Source organism: Anguilla rostrata, chromosome 10 (assembly GCF_018555375.3).
Source record: "Anguilla rostrata isolate EN2019 chromosome 10, ASM1855537v3, whole genome shotgun sequence".
Lineage (NCBI taxonomy): Eukaryota > Metazoa > Chordata > Actinopteri > Anguilliformes > Anguillidae > Anguilla > Anguilla rostrata.
The window spans coordinates 10,408,638-10,432,674 of NC_057942.1; the positions used below are offsets into that span (position 1 = coordinate 10,408,638).

General features: G+C 42.4%; 1 protein-coding gene across 5 annotated transcripts in view; it reads right to left on the reverse strand.

The window, feature by feature from the left end:
- LOC135264939 (transmembrane protein 132C) overlaps positions 1–24,037 on the reverse strand; it is a 127,644-nt gene that overhangs the window by 7,030 nt on the left and 96,577 nt on the right. For all 5 annotated transcript variants that reach the window (XM_064354004.1, XM_064354005.1, XM_064354002.1 and 2 more), the window contains 3 exons: positions 12,229–12,366; positions 7,388–7,574; positions 3,390–3,533 (listed from right to left, as the gene is read on the reverse strand). In XM_064354004.1, coding sequence (XP_064210074.1) covers positions 3,390–3,533; positions 7,388–7,574; positions 12,229–12,366 — 469 coding nt within the window. The remainder of the gene's footprint in view (positions 1–3,389; positions 3,534–7,387; positions 7,575–12,228; positions 12,367–24,037) is intronic.

Below are 24,037 nucleotides of genomic sequence, written 5' to 3' on the forward strand. Positions count from 1 at the left end.
AGGCAACAGTATAAGCCAGTCCTGTGTTACAAACAGACCAGAAAGTGCCCTGGCTCCTCACGGAGAGACTCGATCGGTCTCAAATTTGGCCGGTGTCAATTCTCCCGCCGCGAGACAGCAGCTATCCGCTAACAGTGGCACGCCTGGAAGCTACGCCCCGTTAGCCACGCTCACCGCTAGTGAAAATCCTTTCGTTTCTCCGCAGGGGGCGGTATCAAATAATATTCCGTAAAGGTTTCCTTCAAAGACATTAGCGTTTTGATGCGCTGATGCAAAATCTGATAGGACTCCAAAGAACACTTCTCAGCAAGGTACAAGAAGCACCACTTCATGATTTACACAAAGTGACTGAAGTATACTGGTTATAATACTGTATGACAAATTGTGCCTTTTAACTGCTGTTTCAATATGAAGGCTCGGAATGTGTGAATTCCAGGTCATGCTGAACATTTTATAAACATTCTCCTTGTTTTCCTTTCCAAGTTAAAATTTACAAGTGGCTGTGTATGTAGAAGGCACTTCAATGAACTATACTAAGGTTCATTCACTTTGCAATTTGTCATATTGCTGGATATTTCTAAACTGACATTGTCGTGGACAGATATTATTATGTATTGCATTCTGATTGATAGACATGTACAGAGTAAATAAAATGCACAAGACAGGAAGGCCAGCATTGTTTAATTATGTTGTCTCTGCAGAATGTCTTCTGAGAAACACTAAACATTGTACAGTTGCTAGGGCAAGATACTGTATATGAAAAAAAGCTCTTCTGTTGGCTCAAGATAATCACTGTGTATCTGGGTTACTGGAATGCTGCCACTGAGTCCTTTGAGCAAACATGCATCATCATCTTCAATCAAGTACTGCATTATGTGCGAACTACACCATTTCAGCCATACAGTACTTAATGAGCCAGACAGACAAATACTACCGAGGGACTAGTGGTACATCGCACCAAATTTATTGCTGATAAAAAGTGTCATGAAAGTATGTCAATTTTGACTTTCTCATATTTCAGTTCCTGTCCCTACCAGGATGGTCACTTCATGTACAAGACTCTACACTCATTGGTATACTGTAATAAAAAGAAAACGAGGCAGAACATCTTTAAAAAGCAGCTGTTAATTCTCTGGTTCCTTCTGGAAGAGAAGCAGATTGATGCAGATTATGTTACGCTATCAGGTGTAGCATAGTACACGGAGTTTGTGAAAGAGAAAGCGTGCTCATTCCTTTTCTGATGATAACAGACAGAACAAGCCTGTTATTCCCAGTAGCACGTACACTGTGCAGAAACTGTTCACCTGTCCATATCAACTCCGTGTGTCTCATTCCTCCTTGTTGGTTGCAGTGTGGAACACAGCTCTTGCATTTTCCCCCTGCTAACTGAGACAGCTACAGCTCAGGCTTTGTTTAATCAATCCTAATATTGCCTTACACTGAGGTACAACCCAATAAATAAATAAATACATATTATTCCTCTATAAAAGTGCACCGCTCATTCATGTAAGAAACCTCGTTCCTTTTTTCAGCTAAAATCCCTGACATTTTGGCTGTCAGATGGTGTGATGATGAGTCACTCAAGCGTTCTTGCAGAAAATGCAGAGAAACACGAGGCGCGCACCAGATCAGGCGCATTAGCACGCAGATGAGCGCACTGCAGTCCTCCTTCTTTGTTCCCCAACAGCTGCTTCTACATTACTTAAGAGGATTACACTCAATTAATACAGCAGGATAGAAGGGCGCAGACATGGCAGAGTGTGCACAATTAACCATGCCACTACTAGAGTGTTAAAGTTAGCATTTTTTTGTAAAATGCATACCTTAGGATAACATTTGCTTTGACCTGGAAGTACTTTTCATAGCCTTGAGATTGCATTGTGTTACTTCATATGGTGTGTTGTAGGACAGGAGTAGGCGACACTGATCCAGGAGTGCCAAAGATGTTTTTCTAGTTTGCTTCATCCAAATCCTTAACTAGATGAAGGCTTCATGAACGTAGGCGACCTTGAGCTGGAGGGGCAAAGAATTTCACCATTCAGACTGTGAAAATGCAAGCTCAGTACTGAGCTTCGATCAAACTGTGCAATCAATTTTGGAGAGAGCAAACAGAAATATCTTTGGCACTACAGGACCAGAGTTGTCTACCCTTGCTGTAATATATGCTGCATCATCGTTCAAGGTAAGATTAATTGGTAAGGATGGCAATGGTATGTATTGTGAGTTTGGGGTTTGCCCTGTGAAAACAGTACAGTCGCATTGTTGTAGGGAAGATTAAGAATGGTGAAGATGTCGACAGAGCTCCTTTAACAGAAACAGCATTCAAATGAACACAGCTCCAGCTGTTTACACAGCTTGCTGTACGGTTTCCTTTACTTCAGCATTCTGAGAACAGTCTATTGCATTGGGTTGGATTTGTTTGTATATTTGTATATTGTTAGACTTCAAGTAGTAAGAAAGTAGGAGAAAGTCACTGTAGTTAGGCCAGAGTTCTTGTTGGCTGCATTATGCAGTCTAATTAATGACTTAAACTGATTAAATCTTTCTTTTTTTACCATATCTGTGCTCAGCCATGCAGTTTAATTTTTGTTGATTCTACCGCTTCATGACATGTCATATTGCACATTCATGAAGAAATTATCTGTTTCATAAAGAACACATAACCCAGGTTCTTGGGGCAACTACAGGGGTGGAGAATTTTGAAAAGTGTAGGCACGCATCAAGTTCTTGTTCTGAAAACTTACAACCTTCTGGCCTGTTTTCTGCTTCGTCGCAGTTGCTTGGTATCAGGTAATTTTCCCTCAGTAACGACGTTCCACTGCGACTAGCTGGCTCAAGGAGGGCAACACTTTCAGGAGAAACTTTTTTTTACTTTTTTCTTCTTCTTCAGAGTGGCACTCAGGGTTATCAATCTCAAACAGACAGTAAACTTAACCATTACTTTCTGTCCCTGGGTCAACTCGGTGTGTAGTCACAGAGGAGAGGAGAAATGTCAGCGCATGTAAAGTTCCGGTTTGTTCTGCGATGTGGAAGAGGGAGAGCAGTGAGGTGGCTCTGATAAGACGTCCCCATGCCGTCGCTGCCTCCTGCCTCCTGCGTATCAGCCTTAGGCCAGTGAACTGGCATGACGGCTCTCACAAAACCGGAACCCTTCCCCTTTTCCAAAACCACCATTTCCCATTTCCCAGTCTATGTGACAGGACGGTATCACTTTAAATCTGGAGCACTTCCACGCAAACTTATGAGTTTGGTGGCAGTGATGACACCAAACTCCTCTTGAAGTGGTGCACAATTGCATGGGATTTGTCCTTCACATAGAGCTCTGTTTCGTCTCCTTGATCGCATCCGCCATTAACAAATGTGAAAGACAAATAGGCTAGACGTCCTACCTTCAGGATGTCCTCGTTGGTCGACCGGCAGTCTGTGAACTCGGAGACGTCAGTGACAGATCCATCCTGCTCGACTGCCACCGTCCTCACTGGCACCGTAACCCTCTTCCCGGTTAGCACCGCTGTGTTTAGGATCTCTGTGTCCTGTAGGGGGCAGCACAGAGCGCACACCGTTCAGTGAGAGAAAGATGGCTTATGCCCCGGCATACAATGCAAGTATTCCTTTTTACACCTCAGGCACCAGCTCACTGAAGACAAAAGACTGATCTAAGACAAGCCACATGCATGTTCTAATTAAGATCAACATCAACTGCCACAGTTAATACAGAATGCCTCTTATTTGACACCTACTTCCTATACACAATCACCAATAAAGACACCATACTGTGCATTCCCAGGCTGTACTACGACTAATATCAAATACATATGACCAGCACACATTCCTGTATAACTCTAGTGAGAGTTGCATTAATCCAGATATTTTGCCAAGTACAAGGATCTAACTCGGCACCTACTCCTATACTGTCACATACAAGAACTTATTTAAACACCACAGTGATAAATAATGGTATTACTGGGCAAATATTGCAAAATCAATTAGGATTGATTAAACAAAGCCTGAGCTGTAGCTGTCTCAGTCAGCAGGGGGAAAGGCAAAAGCTGTGTTCCACACTGCAACCAACAAGGAGGAATGAGATACACGGAGTTGATATGGACAGGTGAACAGTTTCTGCACAGTGTACGTGCTACTGGGAATAACAGGCTTGTTCTGTCTGTTAGCATCAGAAAAGGAATGAGCACGCTTTCTCTTTCACAAACTCCGTGTACTATGCTACACCTGGTAGCGTACTATAAATACAACGAGGGCCAGTCTATGTTGTAAACAAGAAACTGCTTCAACAGACACTGATACATCCCCACTGGTGTTACATGTGACATTTTGTGATTCCCAGCTTTCTTCCCCAGAAAATGTTCTTTCTCCATAAAGTTTTACATACTTATATAATTTATGTGATGAGCACTAATCATGGGACAGTTATGACACGTAAAACACGTTTTTTTCTTCCTCAGAATTCTACGCATCCACATTCATTCATATTTGTTTATGACATACAGAAGCCGATTAAACAAGAGCAATGTTCTTTGCATTGATCGGATTGCGGAAACCCCTTGAACCGGAGCGGACACCTGTGCCGTTGCCGGCTATGTTGACAACAGGGCTTACTGTTGCTTTCCGGGTCACTGGATCCATATGCACCCGCATTGTCCTCAAGATTTAAGAGTCGCTTGAATGAATGGGAGGGACGCGTTACTACGCGGGGGCCCTGCATGGGCCCTTTCTCCCTGTGACTCTCACCGCTAAACTCCCATCAGGATCACACATGGGTAGTTCAATGGCTATTTTGCGCTGATCACCATAGACGCAATCTGTTGTGCGAGGGTGGGAATGAATCCTAACTGAATTCTAACTGCCGTTAGGATTCACATCCTAGAAGGCAGGACCAGTGGGCAGAAGCAGAGCTGCATTTTAATACTTCCTCTGGCCCCATAATAACAATTCGATGGTAATTGTGGCCAGCCACATGACCACCGATGCCAGATAAAAGCTCAAAACTTTCAACACAATCAGCCAGTGCATTGACCATTATCACCATGGTTTACACAGTGGCATGAACCCTTCTGTGGTCCCGGTCAAGACACAAAGGATATTACATTTTTTCCCTTGCCTAAAATATATCTTGCCAATCACAGTGAAAGAGTTCTTTTTAAGCTTTCGGGATGATAAATATATGCTGAAAGGTATTCATCCTTGCATAAAGTTAGTAAATATAATGCGTACTGTAGGTTTTGTAGAACATGGCCGAGAAGATGTATAATTGGGTTCGAATGAGATTACACCTATTTAATAACTAGACACACTCTTCATTACTGATGTTACCAATGCCTTAGGTTCTCATCAAGCAATATTCCAAATCTAATATAACAAAACAGATCTGCTCTAATGTTACCTTCGAACAGCACTCAAATAAAATTCAACCTGTGTTTTAGATGACCATATTACATTACTTAAGAACATATACAATATAAAATTATGGGAGGAAGGAATAAGATGTGTAAATTTAATTAAAATTCAAATTAAAGTTCAATGAATGTTTTGCTGTTACACAAGTATTAAATAATACCATGGGAAAATAAATATGTGGCTAGAAGTGCTGAATTTTATCACCTCTCAAATTTTGCTCTTGAAATTATATCACAATAGATTTGAATAGAGCCCTTCAACAATGAGTATTAAATCATATACTTAGAGGGCGAATCTACATAAGCAAATCACTGAGTTAATTAGACAATACAATAGGATGCAAATTATACGGTACATAAACATCTCCCATTCTCCCAATTCAAGTCACTTGAGAGTTTACAAGCAAAACACAGTACGAGCAAGAGTTTATCATCAGAATTGCACAGTCAATTTAAATACATTATGAGATATTCAAACTGAGCTTGACAGCATCCTCCATGAAAACAAACTAAATAATGGAGATAAAGATCAAGGACAGAGTTCAGTAGCTGGCCTCCTTTTGTCTTAAGAAAAAAAAAATGCACACTGTCCTCAAAACAGCCTCGGTTATAATGGTTCAGATGAAGGGTAGATCAGGCTACATTCTTGAAAAAAACATCTTTAATCATGAACATTTCTATGGAGAACAGGAGCGAATCTGATTTCTCCTTTATGTCCTTATCTTTCTATTACCTAATCCATATGAGAATTTTTTTTTCCTTTGGTGCCTTTAGTCAGATTTGACTTGAGGTCCACCACTTCATTGTTCTCTTTAAATGTAGGTGGGAGACAGAGGTTCAGGTTATTTTCTGTTTTCTGTTCAGGGTGACTCATCAGAGTAACTCTCACACCTTGAGGGCAGATCAAGCACCAGGCCCAGAAACTGGGACAAAGCTACAATACACACATCATTTCCAGACACTGATAAGTCGCCAGCAGTATAAATCAAGCATTCCGTGTCAGGAATTTTGATTTGAAAACATGAAACACAAAAGAAATAATCAAACAAACTGTCCGCTGATGGGTACATATTCTGATCTTTTTTCAGGTAAATAGCCAGCCTATATACTAAGGACAGGTGTCAAAAACACAGTTATTATTCAGTGGACAGACACAATGTTGACTTTCCATGATTCCAGCCTAAGGAATGAGGATTTTCTTAAAGTAAAACAACTTTGAAATGTCAGAGTATCATGGGGACTAAGATTCCTGTATTCCTCTTGGACTGAAGTGCAGAGATTTCCCGTTTCTGAGTTTTGAGCAAGGGGGAAGTAACAAACTCAGATTACATTTTTGAAAATTGCATTGCTGACAAAAATCTGATTGCAGCACTTACTATCATGTCTAGCCCATTGCAAGATCTCCCTGTTCTCTCAACAACTACAGCTGAAAGGAACATTCTGCTGATCATAACAGCACACAACGCAGATAAAAACCATAATACAAATTGCTTCACAGATTTCTGAGCATATTCAGCTATGAGATTATTTCACAGATTAATTGTAGGACGTTAAACACAAAAGAGAGGGAAAAGACTGCTGTACAGCGTAGCAGTAAACATTTGAAAAGCAGGGAAAAGGGCAGATGGGTCAGACCGATGCCTGAACAGGGAAGTAAACACTGGTAGAAAGATAGAGAGCTGCGATTGGCTTAGCTGATCTACATCACAGATAGCACAGCACTTCAAGCACATCCAATCTGCTCTGGAAATCAACAGCGTAAGGGATAAGTGTTTGACCTATACAAACAGCCTGGACTTTATACAAAGTCACTTGAATTATTAATCACAGTAAAAGCTCAACGAGCCAGAGAAACAGGGGTATAAGGATAATTAATATACATCAATAACAACTCTCATGAGCTCCAGAACATTAGAACCTGCCCTGATGGTGAGAATGAATTGAAGACATGTCAGATGCCAGGGTTCCGTGCTCACCGTTACAAGTGGAGCCAGGCCCACAAAGTCCCTTTGAGTGGTGTAGATCCTCATGGTGCCCTCATGGCCCGCCTTGGCCTTCCCTGGCAACTCCAGCCGCCACGTGATCACTTGGCTCTCAGAATGCCCACTGAGTTCCTCGGCTTCAAAGTCCAGCTGCAGGATCTCCCTCAGGTTGCCCTCCAACCTAGAAGTAGAGATGGGAACTGCATATCTTTAGCGGGGAAAGAGCAGATAGCTGTAGGAGGGAACATTGTTTAAAATTGCTTCTATAAAAGTCTGTTTCCTGGACTGTTCTGTTCTAATTCACTTACGACTGGGCACATTCGGAAGCATTTCAGTTCTCTTGGAACCATCTGGTAATGACTTGCCGTTTTCATAAAATGTCCCTCGGTGCCGATCACAAAGAGCTTGGAGTCCTTCTGCATCAGTGCAAAATTCCCAGATTGGACATTTAATCATTCCTTGGTTTAACTTGCTGCAGAAATTCCTCCTTCTCCACCCTGGCTGATGTTTATTGAGTGCTATTCCACAGAATGGCCACCTTATATCCTGCATCGCCCTTGAGTGTATAGCACCCGAGTGGGTGCTGTAAATCCCCATTGCAAAATGTTCTGAGAGCCTAAAATGTTCAATATACTGTATATTCAATAAATTATTTGAATCCATTACAGAATAAAGCCCTATTCGCATGGGACTAGTATTACCTGGGGACCTCTAGTAACTCGTAATAATTGCGGGGGTCGTATGTGATCTTAATCCTGTGCGAATCTGCCATGTCCGCAATTTGTAAAGTAAAAATTCCACCGCAAATTACCTACCATATTTCGCCAAACACAGAGGTCATATGATAATACTAGTCCCGTGTGAATCGGCATCTCGGTGATTTGGGGTCATATTTTACTGTTAAGCAGAGCAGAGCCTTGACAATTTCAATCATATCCGGGGGGATAACGTCAGTAAATTCTAGTAAAATACATACTTTGTTTACCCCGTGTGAATGCGCCGCACGAAACACAGACGTGGGGGGGTAATTTCTAAATCATATAAGGTCCCCAGGTAATACTAGTCCTGTGCGAATAGGGCTTAAGACAAATGTTTAGTTGTGCGGATAACAGATTAAAGGCAACCAAGGCAACCAACGGAAGGCAAGTCGAGGTCTCGTGCTGGTAATGGGACTGGTATAGCGAATGTAAAGTCTGTCAATACTAGTACTATCACTACTGCTACTACTGCTGCTGCTGCCTTCTGCTGCTGCCGGTAGCCTCTCATCTGTTATCTTTATATCCATCCATTTGTCTTTACCCAACAACATCCCACAGGTGTCTTAAACCCATCCATACAACATTCAGTTCATCCTCTCTTGATTCAGTCAATCTATCTAACATTTTCAAACTATTTCCGTCAATAAAAATACAATTTCATTATTCTGCACGTACCTGGTAAAGACTGATCCACAAACTGCTATCAAAATAATGCATTATATCTACATCAGGTAATGGAAGATTACATCTACACCATCATTCGTTCATTTGCGCAAATGTACCATTATAATTAGTGTCTGTCACTACATTTCCTCAACAAAAGAAGGCTTTATCCAGAGGCAGAGTTTCCCCATTGAGCTAAAGTAACCTAGGATTAAAGTGCATGTACCTCACTGCAATGTCTAGCAATCATGGAATGTGATCTGACGTGCACTCGGTGGATGTGAAAAGTCAACTATGGAGATTGAGGAAGGACTCTCTCCCCCCTCCAGTCCCATCTCATCTCATCATTCCGATTCTTCTGAAGCTCATTACGTCTGAGAGACTATTTAGAATCCATCTGCGTTGCAGATCATGCACAGGGCTAAAGGGCAAAAGGCACCATCTCGCATTTCCAGTGTGCACCGTCAGTTTCACAGTAATAATACAATCTGCTCCATTCGGTATATAATGCTTTGAATAGGATGCAGGATCTGTGTTAATCTGATGAATCATCCCAGAATCTTTCAGCAAGCAGGGAGCTCTTAAGCCTTGCGGTTGAGCTATAAGAATTCAGGGGAATTGTTTTAAAAGCTTAAGTAGGTCAAGCCATATATAGGGGGTCAGTAGAGAAGTAATGGGAGGATGAGGTTGACCAGTCTTTTTCTGATTAAGACTGGGGAGGGACTGGGATCATTTTGTAGGATGATCCTGATAACTCCCAGACTTCCCACTCTACTGTAGAGATGGCACACAGAGCCTAGACTTAATTTGCTACGTCAGTATTTTACTTAACTCTATTGAGAAAATGTCATACAAATTAAACTTAACTCAACTTAACATCTTACTGTTTTGTAATCACAAATCGTTTAGGATTATTTAGTTTAGCATTATCAGATTCTAGATCCTGGTAGCCCTACATGGCATAGTAAAGTACAGTAAAAATTAAGGTCAGAAAGTACAATATAGAGCTGCATGAGTAAGTTGCCTTGTACCATTTTTCTACCATACAGCCATGTTTCTAGCATACAGTTAAACTCGTCCTGTTAGCATAAGTATGCAGTGGGGGTGTACAGATGCTTCATTTTCCATACTAACATTATTCCAGAGAACAAAAAAGCACAACTGCACCCAGATTAAAAATATGATGGGTTGTTGTCACTAAGTGGTTGACATTGCTGCACATTACCGTAATACTTACATACAGTATTACATAAATATCACAAACACAAAAGGGCCAAGGGGCACAAAATGGGCTTGCAGTAACACCCATCAGAAAAGCCCCAGCAGGGAGCAAAACAGGCTGCATATTATTTTAAGATGGATTAACTCAACATTTACACTCCAAACTGTGCAGATCAACATGTATCGCACGAGGACCTATTTTATGGTCACCATGAGGTCATCCAAATCTGTTATGGCAGCGTCCTTGTTAAACTGGCAACAGCTTCCCTTCTTGGCTTAGTATGAAGTAAAATGACTGACAACCAGAAATAGCTTAATTCAATTGCTTCCCATTTGCTTACAAGCTATGTGCCATTGCTCCCCTTTACATAGTTTTACAGTACATCCTGTCAGGCAATGGACAAAGTGCCAGTAGGCTCAATAGCTGGGTACTGTAGCCAGACCTCTATCATTTATTGTTGACTATCATTTATGAAATTATGTAATTATAAATTTCAGCCTACTTTTTAATCAATAAAAGCCTATGATGAACGTATTTTAATCAAAATACAAAGAAATAATAAGTGAAATAATTTAAATCTTATGCTATATACAGTACATTCTTGATTCTAGTTTTTTGACATGCCTGTTTTTATCACTTCTAGAACATTCAGAATCTGTTGTTTCTGCATCTAGTTAAGCCAGACATGCTCTTAGTAGTGTTACCTAGTCAGGTACCTGGTTATTTTTTATCTGCTATGACTACTATTCATGCACCTGTCTACCTAACAAAATGTAGATGAAATGTGAAATGAAAATATCCACGGTCTCAGCAGTAAAACAGAATACATTACTTTTTCCTTAAGAGTCCTCTGACGGAATTACTGTGACAGAACTTTTGTTAGAAAGATCACTTTGTTGCACTTTGAGAAGAGAATTTGCTGACATCATGGTTCCGACAATTTTATGCTGGCCTGTTTTCAATAAGAGCATTACATCCAAGTCTGCACGGCCATACAGCAGGCGCACGCACAGTACCATAAACAAGACCCAATTTGTTTCTTCAATTCCAAGTCATTTTCTAGAAATCCTGGATCCACAGAGACCCTGTAATACAACTAAACACAGTGTACTTTCTCATGTCTCCTGTAATGGAAGAAATAATCATGCAGAAAGAAAATGAAGGCAGCTCTATTTCACCCTGCAGGCTTGCATCAGCAAGTCTATTTCCCCATTCTTCTACATTGTGTATTTTAAATGCGAATTTTACAGTCACAGATGGTGAGTGATACTGGGCTGAAACGTGAAATGTGCTGTAATTGTATGCACACACAGCATAGAGCAGGTACAACTACAACTAGGTGGAAGAATGCCTTATCCCCCTTGGCCCTTTAACACGACAGCATCAGCAGTTCCAACTTTTTCTGGCAGTCTGTCCACCCGTGAGGAGAAGTGCAGCTCTGTACTCTTCAACTAATGCCACAGTTCCCCTTGTGCTGCTGCTCTGTTCCACTTTACAGAGCAAGCAAAGAAGTTGCATCAGACTGTTTTAGTAATATTTTTGCATTTAGGGGGTTTGCATTTATATTTAGTTACTATTCTCCGAGAAATGTGCAAGGTTGTGTCATTACATGCAAGTAACAGCCTTGTGTCCTATTATCCTAATATTACTGCCTGCACTATGGAAGAGAAGTATGTTGTCCTGTGGTAAACATACACACAATCCCAATTTTTTGGCAGATGCTAAGTTTGAATGGTAAGTTTTAACTATGCATTTTAATGCCATAGTGAAATTCAATATGACCCATACAGATAGGCCTGAGTGACTGACCCACCCATCCCGACTAATACAAGGTTTTATAGACTCAGCCCTTTCCCCCTTCAGTTACACAGTGCTGGGTGTCTGGTCAAGTGGACAGTGTGTGACCCAGTGTGTGTGAGAAAAGGGAGGCGACACCCTTCGCGTTTTTTGAATGTTGAAGCACAGGTACATATAAGAAATCACACCCACACACATCCATCCATTCATTATCTATACCCCCTTATTCCTGGCCACGTTTATGGGAGGTACTGGAGCCTATCCCAGCATGCACTGGGAATATCCACTGACCAATTGCACACCCCGATCCCACAGTACAGACACAGACAGACCTGCGATTGAAAATGAAGAGATTCTTAAAACATAGTAACAGTATAACCAGAGGTATAACTTACCTTTTCCTGGGAGTGGTGGTCTTCTTCTGGCACACAATGGAGATGGTGCCATCTGCCCCAGTGTCTAGGGTGGTGTCCCAGAGGAGTGAGTTGCTGGGCGTGGCTGTGCAGAAAGACATGCCTTTCTTCACAGTGGCTCTGTTACAGAGAAAGACGACATCGAAAATTGTCAAAGAAGTTTCTGAATGTCAGCTAAAACAATGGTGTCATAATTCTAAAATCCATACAGAGCCTGCTGATGTTATGTTCTTTGTTCTCTATAGTTAGCTTTTCTGCAGGGTGCTTAACACAGACATCGCCCCTGAGCGGTTTCTCCAAAGTGCAGTGTCAGTTGAACTTTTGTGAGGGCAGGAAGCTGGATTCACACAGGTGTCTATCTCTGAAATAACTGTTTCCAGGATTCACCACATGAAAAACACTAATTCTATATCAATAAACTAAAGTCCACTGAGCAGAGCATCGCCTAGGACAGTGACATTACATCAGCATACAGCACAGAAAATAACAGTGAAAAGAGTACAGTGGTGTTGAAAACAGAACATAAAGGGAAGCCAGATATTTTAATGCAGAAAAGCGAGATATAAACCATGCCATGCATATACAACAACAGCACGGCAGGGTGGCGATCTCATTAACCACCCAGAAGTACTATATATTCTTGCGTATGCACTGGTATGGAGTCGTTTAAATCTTTTATACCATGGCTACAACTAAAATGCATGAAAAATTTTTAACTTGAGTTTTGATTCTACAGTTGTCTATCAGCTATCAAAAACATGAGAAAAGAGAATGATAAACAATGCAAACACTAACTAATAGAATGCTGTATTAATAGCTTCTATTACCGAATATCTAGCTGCATGGCACACACTATATCACTATTAATTTAATTAATATTAACCTTAGCTTTTGGTTTAGGGAATCAACTGTTATAACCAGTTGGCTATGGTGAAGTTTCCTTTAATTTATTTGGGGATATGGATGCAAAAACATTTATTTGATTTCTAAGCATACAGCTAAACATTTTTCCTGGTAGTACTGTTTTTGAACTGTAATGAAGTGAAGTACCCAGATTACCATGGTAACATACACTTTACCGTGCCTATACACAAATATAATGTATGGCTGTCAATCAATCAGAATTGACCATTTATCCATAAAGATTAATGTCTGACAGATTCAGGCAGGATCTCGGTTGTGAACTTGGCAGTGGCAAAGGAATAAAAAGATTCTAATGGGGAAAGTTGTTTGGTATGCATCAGCAAGCTTTAGCTTCCTTTGTTCCTGTCGTACTGACAATTTATTTATCCTAATGGGTGGCTGGCCTCTTGTCCTCTAATTTTCAAAGGATAAACATTATCTAATGGAGCTAAATACACACACCGCTCTGACATGCAGTTGAGCTGCTGGGGGTGCCAACTGCTAATGGTAAACTGACTCCAAGAATTAAAAGCAAACAGAGGTAGGTGTGATTGGAGTGTCTGGCCTAGCTAGACTCCAGATGGGCCACAGAGGGAATTGAGTGGTAAGGTTACATAAGGAAACCCTCCCTTGTTGGATTTGATGACCTAACAAAGACAATGAGAACAGGAGGGAGGAGTTTGCGCCCTATCACAAACAGAAAATAAAATAAATGCGAAGGAGGCTCAAGGTCAGAACTGCCTTTTCCTACCATCTTACAAACACCTCCCATAACCTCCCCTCCCCTCCCCCACATTTTTCAGTGAGGGGTAAGCCTTTTTTCTCTTAGGTCTCAGCTCTGAGAGTCATAAATGTCATAGTATAATCTGAAAAGCATCTCTAAGCCCCTCCCACCCCCCTATCAAGGCAACTCTATGAATAAGATTTTCGCAGCAGAGCTATAATAATGTCCCTATCACATGATGTTCCAACATTATTTCTCCATTGGCTCAATACGATCAGGAGACTCTCTTTTCACTTATTCAATTTCATCTGTTATGACACAGACGCCCTGCTAACCGTGCCAGAATAATTCCAGCACAATTAAATGGCCGACTATGTTCTTTTTGTTAAAAAAATGCCATTACAACGAAATGAAATGAAGCCCACAGCTAGCGTGTAGGATGTTAAGTCCAATATTTTTCATTTAATCTTACGACGATGCTTATTGGCTTACGCCCGTATCTTTCCAATAAACATTAAAGCCGTAAACGATGCTGCGTGCACTATGGGCCTCAGCGGGGTTGTGATGTGCGCCGTTCGAGTGCCAGTCTGACGCAGAGTATTTCCCCAGCTGGAGTTTGCCCAGCACTTCCAAAGGACACTCACAAGAGCGCACCTTGTTCCAGCAACCGCATTCATGTAAGGTCAGCAATGCCTCATCTCCCTTCAAATGCCTAAAGCGAGATTTTCACTGCGTGTGCGCGTGCATGCGCATGCAGACGCGCGGATGCTCGTATGTGTACAGTGTGCGCACACACAGTACATGTGGCATGTTTTAACGCTTCAGCGCATCCGTACGGGCAGCTCGACCCTCGCGCGGGTTTGGGGGCTCAAGGGAGCGCTAATCTTGGCAAACATCCGCCTGATCTCCTGCTGACAAAGCCACACGGCATGGAGAGGCAGGATCTGATCCCCTGGCCTGCCACTCCGTTTGGAGGAGGCGCCGCTGGTTTCCTGACCCACGTGAGGAGCTCCACTTGCAACGCGCGAAGGGACAGAATGGAGGAGACGCTGCCCTGTGCTTTAGCCCTTGCTCAATGTGCCCCACCCCTGTAATCTTATTCTGACAAAACTATTTAGGAAAACTATTTAGGAACATTTACAACACTACATTCTTGTGACACAGTGCTTGGAACAATAGCTTTAAAAACACTCAGGGATATGACAGAAACTAGTTTAAGTTGATTCTGTGAACTGTAGTCCTCACGCAAGGTGCAATTCAGCTTAAGCATGTGCATTACTCTGATGTGATCGCCTGTGGGCTAGTAGCTGTTTTACACAGACAGGCCACAAAGCAGTACAGTTAAGCAAACACCAGTGAGAGGAGCAGCATATTTCTCATTTGCTAAAATTGGTAGCCTCTGGGTGCCTGGTGTGTTATTAGGAGGGACTAATGCAGCAAAGCAGTCTGGGGGACCATGTCTGGTTTAAATACACCTTATCCCTGGGGAGATGAGGCCAACTGAGTTCACCCACTGTGAACCTTGGGTTGTAGTCGGTTAATGACTTAGCTGACGATGAATTCGGCAGCCAGCCATATAGCAGTGGTAGTGCTAGCCCGTCTTTGGAACACGGGAAATTTTTTATCTGCCTTTTACACTAATTCACGTGTTCTGATAAAATAAGTTTTTTCCTAAATATGCCAACTCACAATAATAAGCCAATAAATCTATGTAGCTCATAATTTTATTCTGCCACTTGTGCGGAATCAGCGGGCTTAGAGGGATGAAATAAGCTACAAAAAATGTTTTCTATTTTTTCCTACACAGGCTAATCATATTAAAAAACCCTAGGGTAGATTTATTTTCTTAATTTACTCACGTTGAGCAAGCCAGCTAGTGGTTGACATTTTTGACTTTTCATTCAAATATCTCTTTGAATCTTTCAATGCTACCAACGGTTGTGTAAATATTGTGATCAATGAACAACATGAATGTCAGATACTGAAAGACAATCTTCTCAAAGAAACAGTTTGTTGCAGTTCAAGTCTGGGACATAGCCCATTGTAATCTTCAAAAAAGCCTTGGAATATTTGCCTTTATAGAATGCAGTGCATTTTTTTTCTTGTGTTTTGTCTCTTTCTTCTGTGTAAAAAATGCATTACTACGACCACTGTGCAAAAACTCACGCATACACTCGCGGTAAACAGCCACACTAACTGAGGCACTTCGTGAATCAGCTCTGTGTGACAAGTCTATTTCTAAATGACAAGTTATTACAGGCAAGATCAGTCTGTGATTTGACAGCGCAAATACAATCAATGAGCACATTTAAGCTTGGGAATGCAAAAGGAATAAAAAAAATCGTTCTTCAGTGAAACTATGGAAAAAGTATGTGACGTCAGTCTAATTAAAAATATCAAACAAACAAAAACAGATGGTGCATTATGCAAGCCAGGAGAGAGGGAGGCCGGGGTGCAGGGGAGCCAGTGATACAATGCGGGGTATTTAAGTCCCTGAACCGGGCTGGGCTGGGCTGCTTTTGAAGGTGACCGGACGCTTCTGCGCTGTCTATTAACGTGAGTGGTGCAGAGAGCGGTGGCTCGTCTGGGTCTGGCTCTATTGTTAGAAGCAGGCTGACTCTCTGGGGGAAGGGCGGTCGGGGTGAACGCGGGACTCGCGAGAGAGGACGGGACGGAGGGAACTGGCTCGCTGCGGCCTGTGATTAAAGCGGCGATGGTGACGAGGGTCGCGGCCGAGAGGCATGTGACAAACGGGCGATATGGAGCCTCCAAATGCAAAGATGGGGATGCAACTGTCTCACAGCAAGCCGTCCGAATAAAAAACTTTAACGCGGCAAAGGCTTTCATACATTTGCGGTTTCTTCGTGGAGTAACAATTACATAATATTTACACAATAATTATGTCATAACTCTCTTTGATTAATTTGCACACCTCATAATTTGTACACAGTAATTACAGAGGTGAGAAAGATTATCTTCGCTCAGCGAGTAATTCCTTCATGGACCGTGAAGAATGTGGCAGTGTGCTATTATGTAACTGAAATATGCATAAAAAAACTTAATTCCTCACCAAATAACATCTGTCAATACACCGTCGGGGGAATAAACAAACAACCCCCCCTTCAAACTATTATGACATCTGTTCTCTTACTCTGAAACAACACAAATCAACATTTCAGATCAAGGTAAAAATTTTGCAAGGTTCTGAGTTGAGTTAATGAAGTAAGTTTACATGAAGAGGAAAAAAGCAAACTGAAAGCAGTTTGCGTCAAGATCTGTGGAAATGTTTTCACATAATGGGCTTTGTGGCAAATGAGAATGCTGGTATCCCGGAAAAAAAGTGAATCCTTACGCAGAATGAAGTGTGTGGAGACAGAGGGTCACACATCACTCATTCTTCCCAAAATACTCTTTCCTCACTCCACGGAACCTGGTGCTTTGCCGCTCGGAGGGGGACTGTGGAGGATGTCCCGTTTGGGGGGGGCGCAGTGTTTTTTTGGGGTGGGTAAGGGGAGGAAAGGCCCCTGGTTAGCGGCGCTGGCGGCGGAGGGGGGGGCGGCGGGGCGGAGAAGACGGATGGGCGCGCTGGGCGGAGCTGACGGGGTGTGAGAAGCCTTGTTTCTCAGGTGGCGCGCCTGCCATCCGTCTCGCCTCGGGCCGGGGAGTCCCGCTGACAGGCGGGGTGTGATCTGCATAGAGGCCCCGGAAGCGGGCCTGTCGCACGCGCCCTCTGCCCCCGTCACACGCCGCACCGACCCCCCTGACCCCTCCAGTCAAAAGCTTTTCGGGTTTTCTTCGTTCCCTGTCTCCTCAACTCCTCGTGGCAGTAAATCATTCTGTGAAGTGGATGCTATAAACATCAGACTCCCACCTACAGAAAGGTCATGAAACATTTTGCATTTGAGCTCAAAATGATACTTTTTAGAACAAAAGGCAAAGGCCGCTCTCCAACCATCCCTTACCCCTGTATGGCTGCATTCTCATTGTGCTGGTTATGTGCTGAAATCCTGACACATGGCTATGCATAGTGCAATGTGTATGTTGGCAAGGTACTGTGCTAATTAGCACTGGTTATGATAACATAGTGCATTGGTTTAGTAATAATTTCAGCAAAAATGACCCAATAGCAACACCGCATATTGGGAAAAACAGCACCATCAGCTTGTTTTGCATCTTGCGAATACTTTACAAGAAAGAGAAAAAGCGGCTTTACAGAACTTTAACTGTATGTAATGCTAGAAGAGTGTGTGCAGTATGAAACAGTGTCTCCTAATTCTACTATTCTGCCATTCTCGGTGCCGAGATTGCCTGGGTTAGGGAGTGCTGACGGCTGATTGCCCCATTATTCTACCTCTCCGTCCCCATAGCGACCGATACCCTGCAGCACGAGCGCTCGCCGTACGGTAAGAGACGTGTAACACGCTAGATCCGCCACCAACGCAGGCACAGCCAACGCGCGCGCTTATCAATTATGCGGGTAAGTGCGTCAGCTCATCCAATCAAACGCTCGGCGGTGTCCGCCTTGGCGTGCCTTTCGCATACGACGTGTGACTTAGGTATGCAGAGCCGTTCTCCAAAAACGCCATTAGGCATGGCAGGGAGCTGGCAGTGCCAGATGGCCGGGTCGAAGAACTCGGCTAATAGGCAAAAAATCACGTGCTGCTCAAATGACCGGTAAGCGGCCATACAGACAGTCCCAGACGTCCGCACAGCAGACTACCCAGGAACACAGCCGATTGCAGCACTAATGTGCCGTTATTCTTCTAATAGCACAGACATGCTTAGTTAGTGTTAATAAATACAAATACATAGTTCAATGGCCGTTACGCACGATCATGTTCAGTCCTCATTGAAATCACTGTTTGCATGAAATAGGCATTGATTTTGGAGTTAAATGGAGGAACCAGACCTGCATACTGTGGGATTGCCAACAATCTAAAAGCATTTCAAAGCCCTCGGTGCTGGTGCATTTTCTGTTCACAAAAAAGATCTGTCTGCTAACTGGTCCCTCCATAACAGTCCAATTTGCATCCCTTCCAACCGGAGTAGCATGGAGTTCAACTTTGCCTTGGAATCAGCGCCCATATACTTATTCAATGCAGTTTATTCTGCAGTTCTCACCACTGGAGGAGCCTACGCCCCTTGGCTGTTCAAAAGCACGTTGGTGGAAGTTTCTTCTGGATTGTTTTAGCGATGCCCGTAAAGTCACAATAAAAAAACAGTTGCATCACCATCTGGTCTCCGCCTGCACCCATCTACAATCCGGGCGAAAAACTTGCCAGCGTAAAACGGCAGTTACAGTGGCGCTCCTGCTGAGGGAAACGCGAGACCATCTGGAGGGACGGCACTAAGACAATAGCAGAAGAATGATAAAATAAATGGTCAATGGAGATATTAGTGCCGCTCATATGCAGTCGGTCCCTTGCTAATCTCCATCCAATTTGCCCGGGTCACTGAAGGTTTTGTTACATAGAAAGACCATAAATCAGAGGAACCGGGATCTACAAATGACATGACAACATTACTGTAACAACAACAACAACAACAGCAATAATAATAATAATAATAGTGCAGACATATGCTGCCTGGGCCCTGGCCATCACAAAAACAGAAGCTTCCTGGGATTGGAGTGACGATGAGGAGGAGAACTCAGACGGAGCGTGAAAGTGTTGAGCCACGCAGACGTGGGCTCGTTCAGGGACGGACGCTTTCCTCCGGCCGCAGAAAACTCGGCGTAATAAGCAAGCCGGCGGAGCGGCGAGCGACTGTCTTCCGCCCGTAGGACCGCTCAGAAACGGTCCGCTGCTTCGGCTCGACTACGCTTCCGCGCCACGGTCCGGTCCCCCCCCCCCCACGCGCATAAACCGCACGCAGGCGAGTGATTGACGAAGTGGCGAAAGTAAGCGAGAGATGGGGAGACGGATTTGCGCTGACAGTGATTAAGGTACGAGGCTGGAGGGGGTGAGAAAGTAGCAAAGCAGAGAGAGGGAGAGAGAGAAAAAAAAGCCCTATTTTCAGCACCGCTGCTTAAATAAACACTGTGCTGTGCGGGAGCGGGGCGGGCGGGGCGGGCGGGAGGAGCCAGTCGGGCCTGTCGCTGATTAAATAAATCCCTCGCTGCTTAAATGAGTTTGGAGAAGTAATGTTGGAGTACGGGGTACATGTACGCTTGGGTGCATCCTTCCACACACGCAAAATACAGCATTAATCTGGGAAAGGCTTTTTTTCATACTCGCTCACATCCAACATTTTCACACTGAGTAGCCTACACAACCCCATCTGAAAAGGCAGAAGCAACATGCTGAATTCAGGATCTATCGGTGCATTGTGAGATGTACAGACAAAGAAGTGGTTCTTAATGTTTCAAGGTTATACTACAGTTCTTTTTAATACGGAAAACCTATTAATATGGAAACCTAATCTATCACAAGGCTTGTCATTTCTACCCTATTTCCACACTATTTTTTAACTTACATTACATTACAATACCCATGCAATACAGGCGGTCTACAAAAAATCAAACACCAGCTGTAACAGGTAACAAGGTGTTGGTCATCATGTGACCAGCACGACCAGCATCTGGAATTCTGCAGGAGGAACACGACTCCGTTCTTCCGTAGCAAAGTGAATCGACTCGTGCCTAGTTGATGTGGGAAAATGTGCCCGGCATGGGTTCCAGAATATTCCATTTGCGCTTGATTGGATTCAGACCTGGCTGAGAAGGCAATGAGGTGCATGACACTAGCCATTAAGTCAGTGTCACGCTCCTCAAACCAATGGGTGATTATGCGTGCTGTGTGCACAAGGGCATCCTGAAAGAAACCACTTTCTGCAGGGAAGAGCAAGCCTGAGCATGTTCCAAAACAATTTAATGACTCTCTGTCTAGTTATATCTTTTCTTACATAACCCTCGCCTCGCCTTTGAAAAAAATTATACGACCCTCCCCCATGACTGACAACATTCATTTGCATAAATATGTCAGGTCTGCACGTCTCCGCAACTGGCGATGTGCATGGGAATTTAAAATTTAATTTAAATTTGCTCAGTACATAGACGGCTAAACATATTCACATCCTTTTATTATGGTCCCTATTTATGCGGCCTACTCCATCACCAAACGTCAGCTAAATACCAAGTGCGTATATTATGCTTTAAATGCACAATGAAAGATACATGAATTCATGAGAAAATGTTCTGCATGATGATGTACTTGCATGGGGAAAAATATACCAAACTGGGCAGCTATCTTGCCAGCCTACTACAGTGACTGCATCCATCAGTGATTCACATACGTAGCAAATAGGGTTGAGCCATAGAACCAGTCAGTTAGTGTAAGAGACATGGCACTGGTAGTGGGTGACACACCATGAAACAGAATTGTATGCCAAGGATCATTTTCCATACAGCATTTTTCTACCATTTAAAAAAATATATAACTAGCCACCTAAGTTCAGTTTAGCAAAGCATGAATGATGACCTATACCCCAAAATTTAATAAGAGATCCTCCTTTTCACGGTAGAACAAAGCACATACCGGCCACAGTGTGGACGGTTGGCTCCTTCCCTGATGAAAACCAGTATTGGAGATATTCTGAACACTGAACCTAGATTTCAAATACTGTAACATTTATTATCAAACATAATAAAAAACATTTGTTAGCAACTTACCCAAATGTTACTAGTTAACATATAGTTGTCTAGTTAATGCATAGTTAATTATATAAAGCTGCACAAATGCATCTTACTAAACATTACGAAAGCACTCGATTTAAACGGTTTTGTTACATTTATGAATTTTCCTCCAGAAACACTTGATGGCATCAGATTATTCTGACTTTCTGGGCTGAATTCAGTAAGTCTGGTTGAAGCAGCAGAGCCAGACCATGTGCGTTCCCGCTGGTCTGTGCAGGGACACCCAGATGGGATTTTAACACCACCTGCCCAAATTTCAGTTTTCCTCTTAATTTAATATTCTCCTAAAGTAAGCCTGCTCAAGACAGGCACAGCCTGCCTCTCAGTTAATGCCCATTCCACAGACCGGTTCCCACATTCCCAAAAGCATACATAAACGAATGAATGAGGGAGATTGGTGAATGGATGAATTATTCATGCTTTGGTCAGGAGGGTCTCCATTTCAGCATCACGGTCTTTACAAGCACTGAGCATCCTAAGGGACACACACACTGCTTCTGGTGTTCACTGCACTGCACTGTGGGCTTTGACTTCTCTCAATGTAATATTCATAGTGTGCAGGTAATCATGTTAAGTTGGTTGCAACTCTAAACAGCTATTCATAGTCTTTCGCCTCTGTTAAATGACCATAAAAAATGTATTTTCATTTTGAAAATTCAGAAATAGTCAAGCACCAAGATAATTAATCAAATATATTTTAGAGAATCATCACTAGGTTCAATTATGTTTACTTCTTCCATTAATGACCAACGTTTTTTATCCATTTTTTACAAATGCCTATTCAAAATTCTCAGCCTGTGTCATCACAGAAATGTGCTAGAATTTTGGGAGCTTGCTCACCACCACTTGTCTTTCAAAGCACACGTAGCAAGCTGCTGCTTCTTCTCATTTGGCAACAGACAGTGCGGGCTGAGTGAGGCTAAACTGAGCCGTCATTGTGCTGGGAGATGATACAATCAACCCCGCTGACAAAGACAAACCAAAAGCACCCAGCTGACCAGAGGAACACTATCAATCACCTTTATACCAAGACAATACAAATCTTCCTCTTTTTGTCATGTACTATATATCTCTTGCCATCTTGTTCCTGTAAGAACTGTGGTACACACTGTGGAAATATGATCCAAAACAATTAGGAAATTTTTTGGAGGAGTATTTCTGTATGAATCTGGAATAATGCCAGCAGTGATTTTACTGATTTTTTTTTTTTTTTACTGATATTATAACATTTGTGCACAAGGTCTTCAGGTTTTTCCAAATCAAGTGGTTTTAAAGAAAACCACCTCTGTGTTGACTGTGCAAAATAATTTTTCATAATTCCTGTTTAAAAAGGCATTGGTTAACTTTGATACTAGGGAAATGCATTATAGGATCACTGGCTCAAAGTCTCCCTTTTGACTTCGTATTCACATTTATCTGGATTCAGTTTTGTAAGGACTGAGAAAAAAATAGAGCCGCAAGTAGAATTTAGCACCAAAAGCAGGCCTGCTCTTTACTGACATCTGGAACCACTTAAAAGCATAAGTGATGTTGTCACACGACACAATGAATGACATGTGAATTCTGTTAATCGTTCCTGTCAAATAAGTTATAGAAATCTCCTAATGGATAATTTGATCCACATGAGGATGTTCCAGAGTGGCACAGTCAGCACAGCTGTGGTGAGTGCAGGTTGGGCTTTATAGCCTAGACGTTAATATTTCAAGTTGTGGCTACAGTATGTCGTAATCTGCTACATAGCCAATGACTTCCCTTTTGATTCAGCATCCACAACCGTGGACCTGGAAAACAGAAGGGTCACTGGTTTTGTTTATTAGGACTTAAAAGTAAAGCATTACATTTGTCTTAACTTTCTTGGGTCCAAATTGGTTGCTAACTTTGACGTTGCAATGAGAATCAAATGGCCCTGTGGCTCTCCAGGACCCGTGATCCAGACCCCTGCTCTAGAAACTTCCAGGCTATAATCTGTTGCCATGGCAACTGAAACTTTATTTTTTTTAGAAGGATGCTTGTTTTTTCCTGTTGTGCTCTACTGCAGTGTACCTGGATAGTAATGTAGAAAATAGTGTTTTGGAAGAGTGCACACTTTTCAGCTGCAGATCTCACTGTGTAGGTATGGCTGACAGAAAGGTGTCAGAAGCATTGTAAAATTGGTGTTTAAAAAAATTCAAAATAGAAATAGATTCATGCATGAAATATTCAAACGTTTACAACCTACCATTGCAGCTAGCAGGCTTTCTGCAACAGTCTACATTCTATTAATTAAACATACAAAGCTGTTGTGACAAGTAAAATATGTTTCATTTGAGTTGTACGGATTGTTTCACCATATCACAGTGTACTTTAGACTCCAGCTTCACTGGAATTACAAGAGTTTCTTTAGTCAATGATGAGCTAACAGCTACAAGTTTCTGTTTTTGGCTATAATTTCTAGGCAATAAGTAATTCATTATCTGTACGTTTGTTTTCTG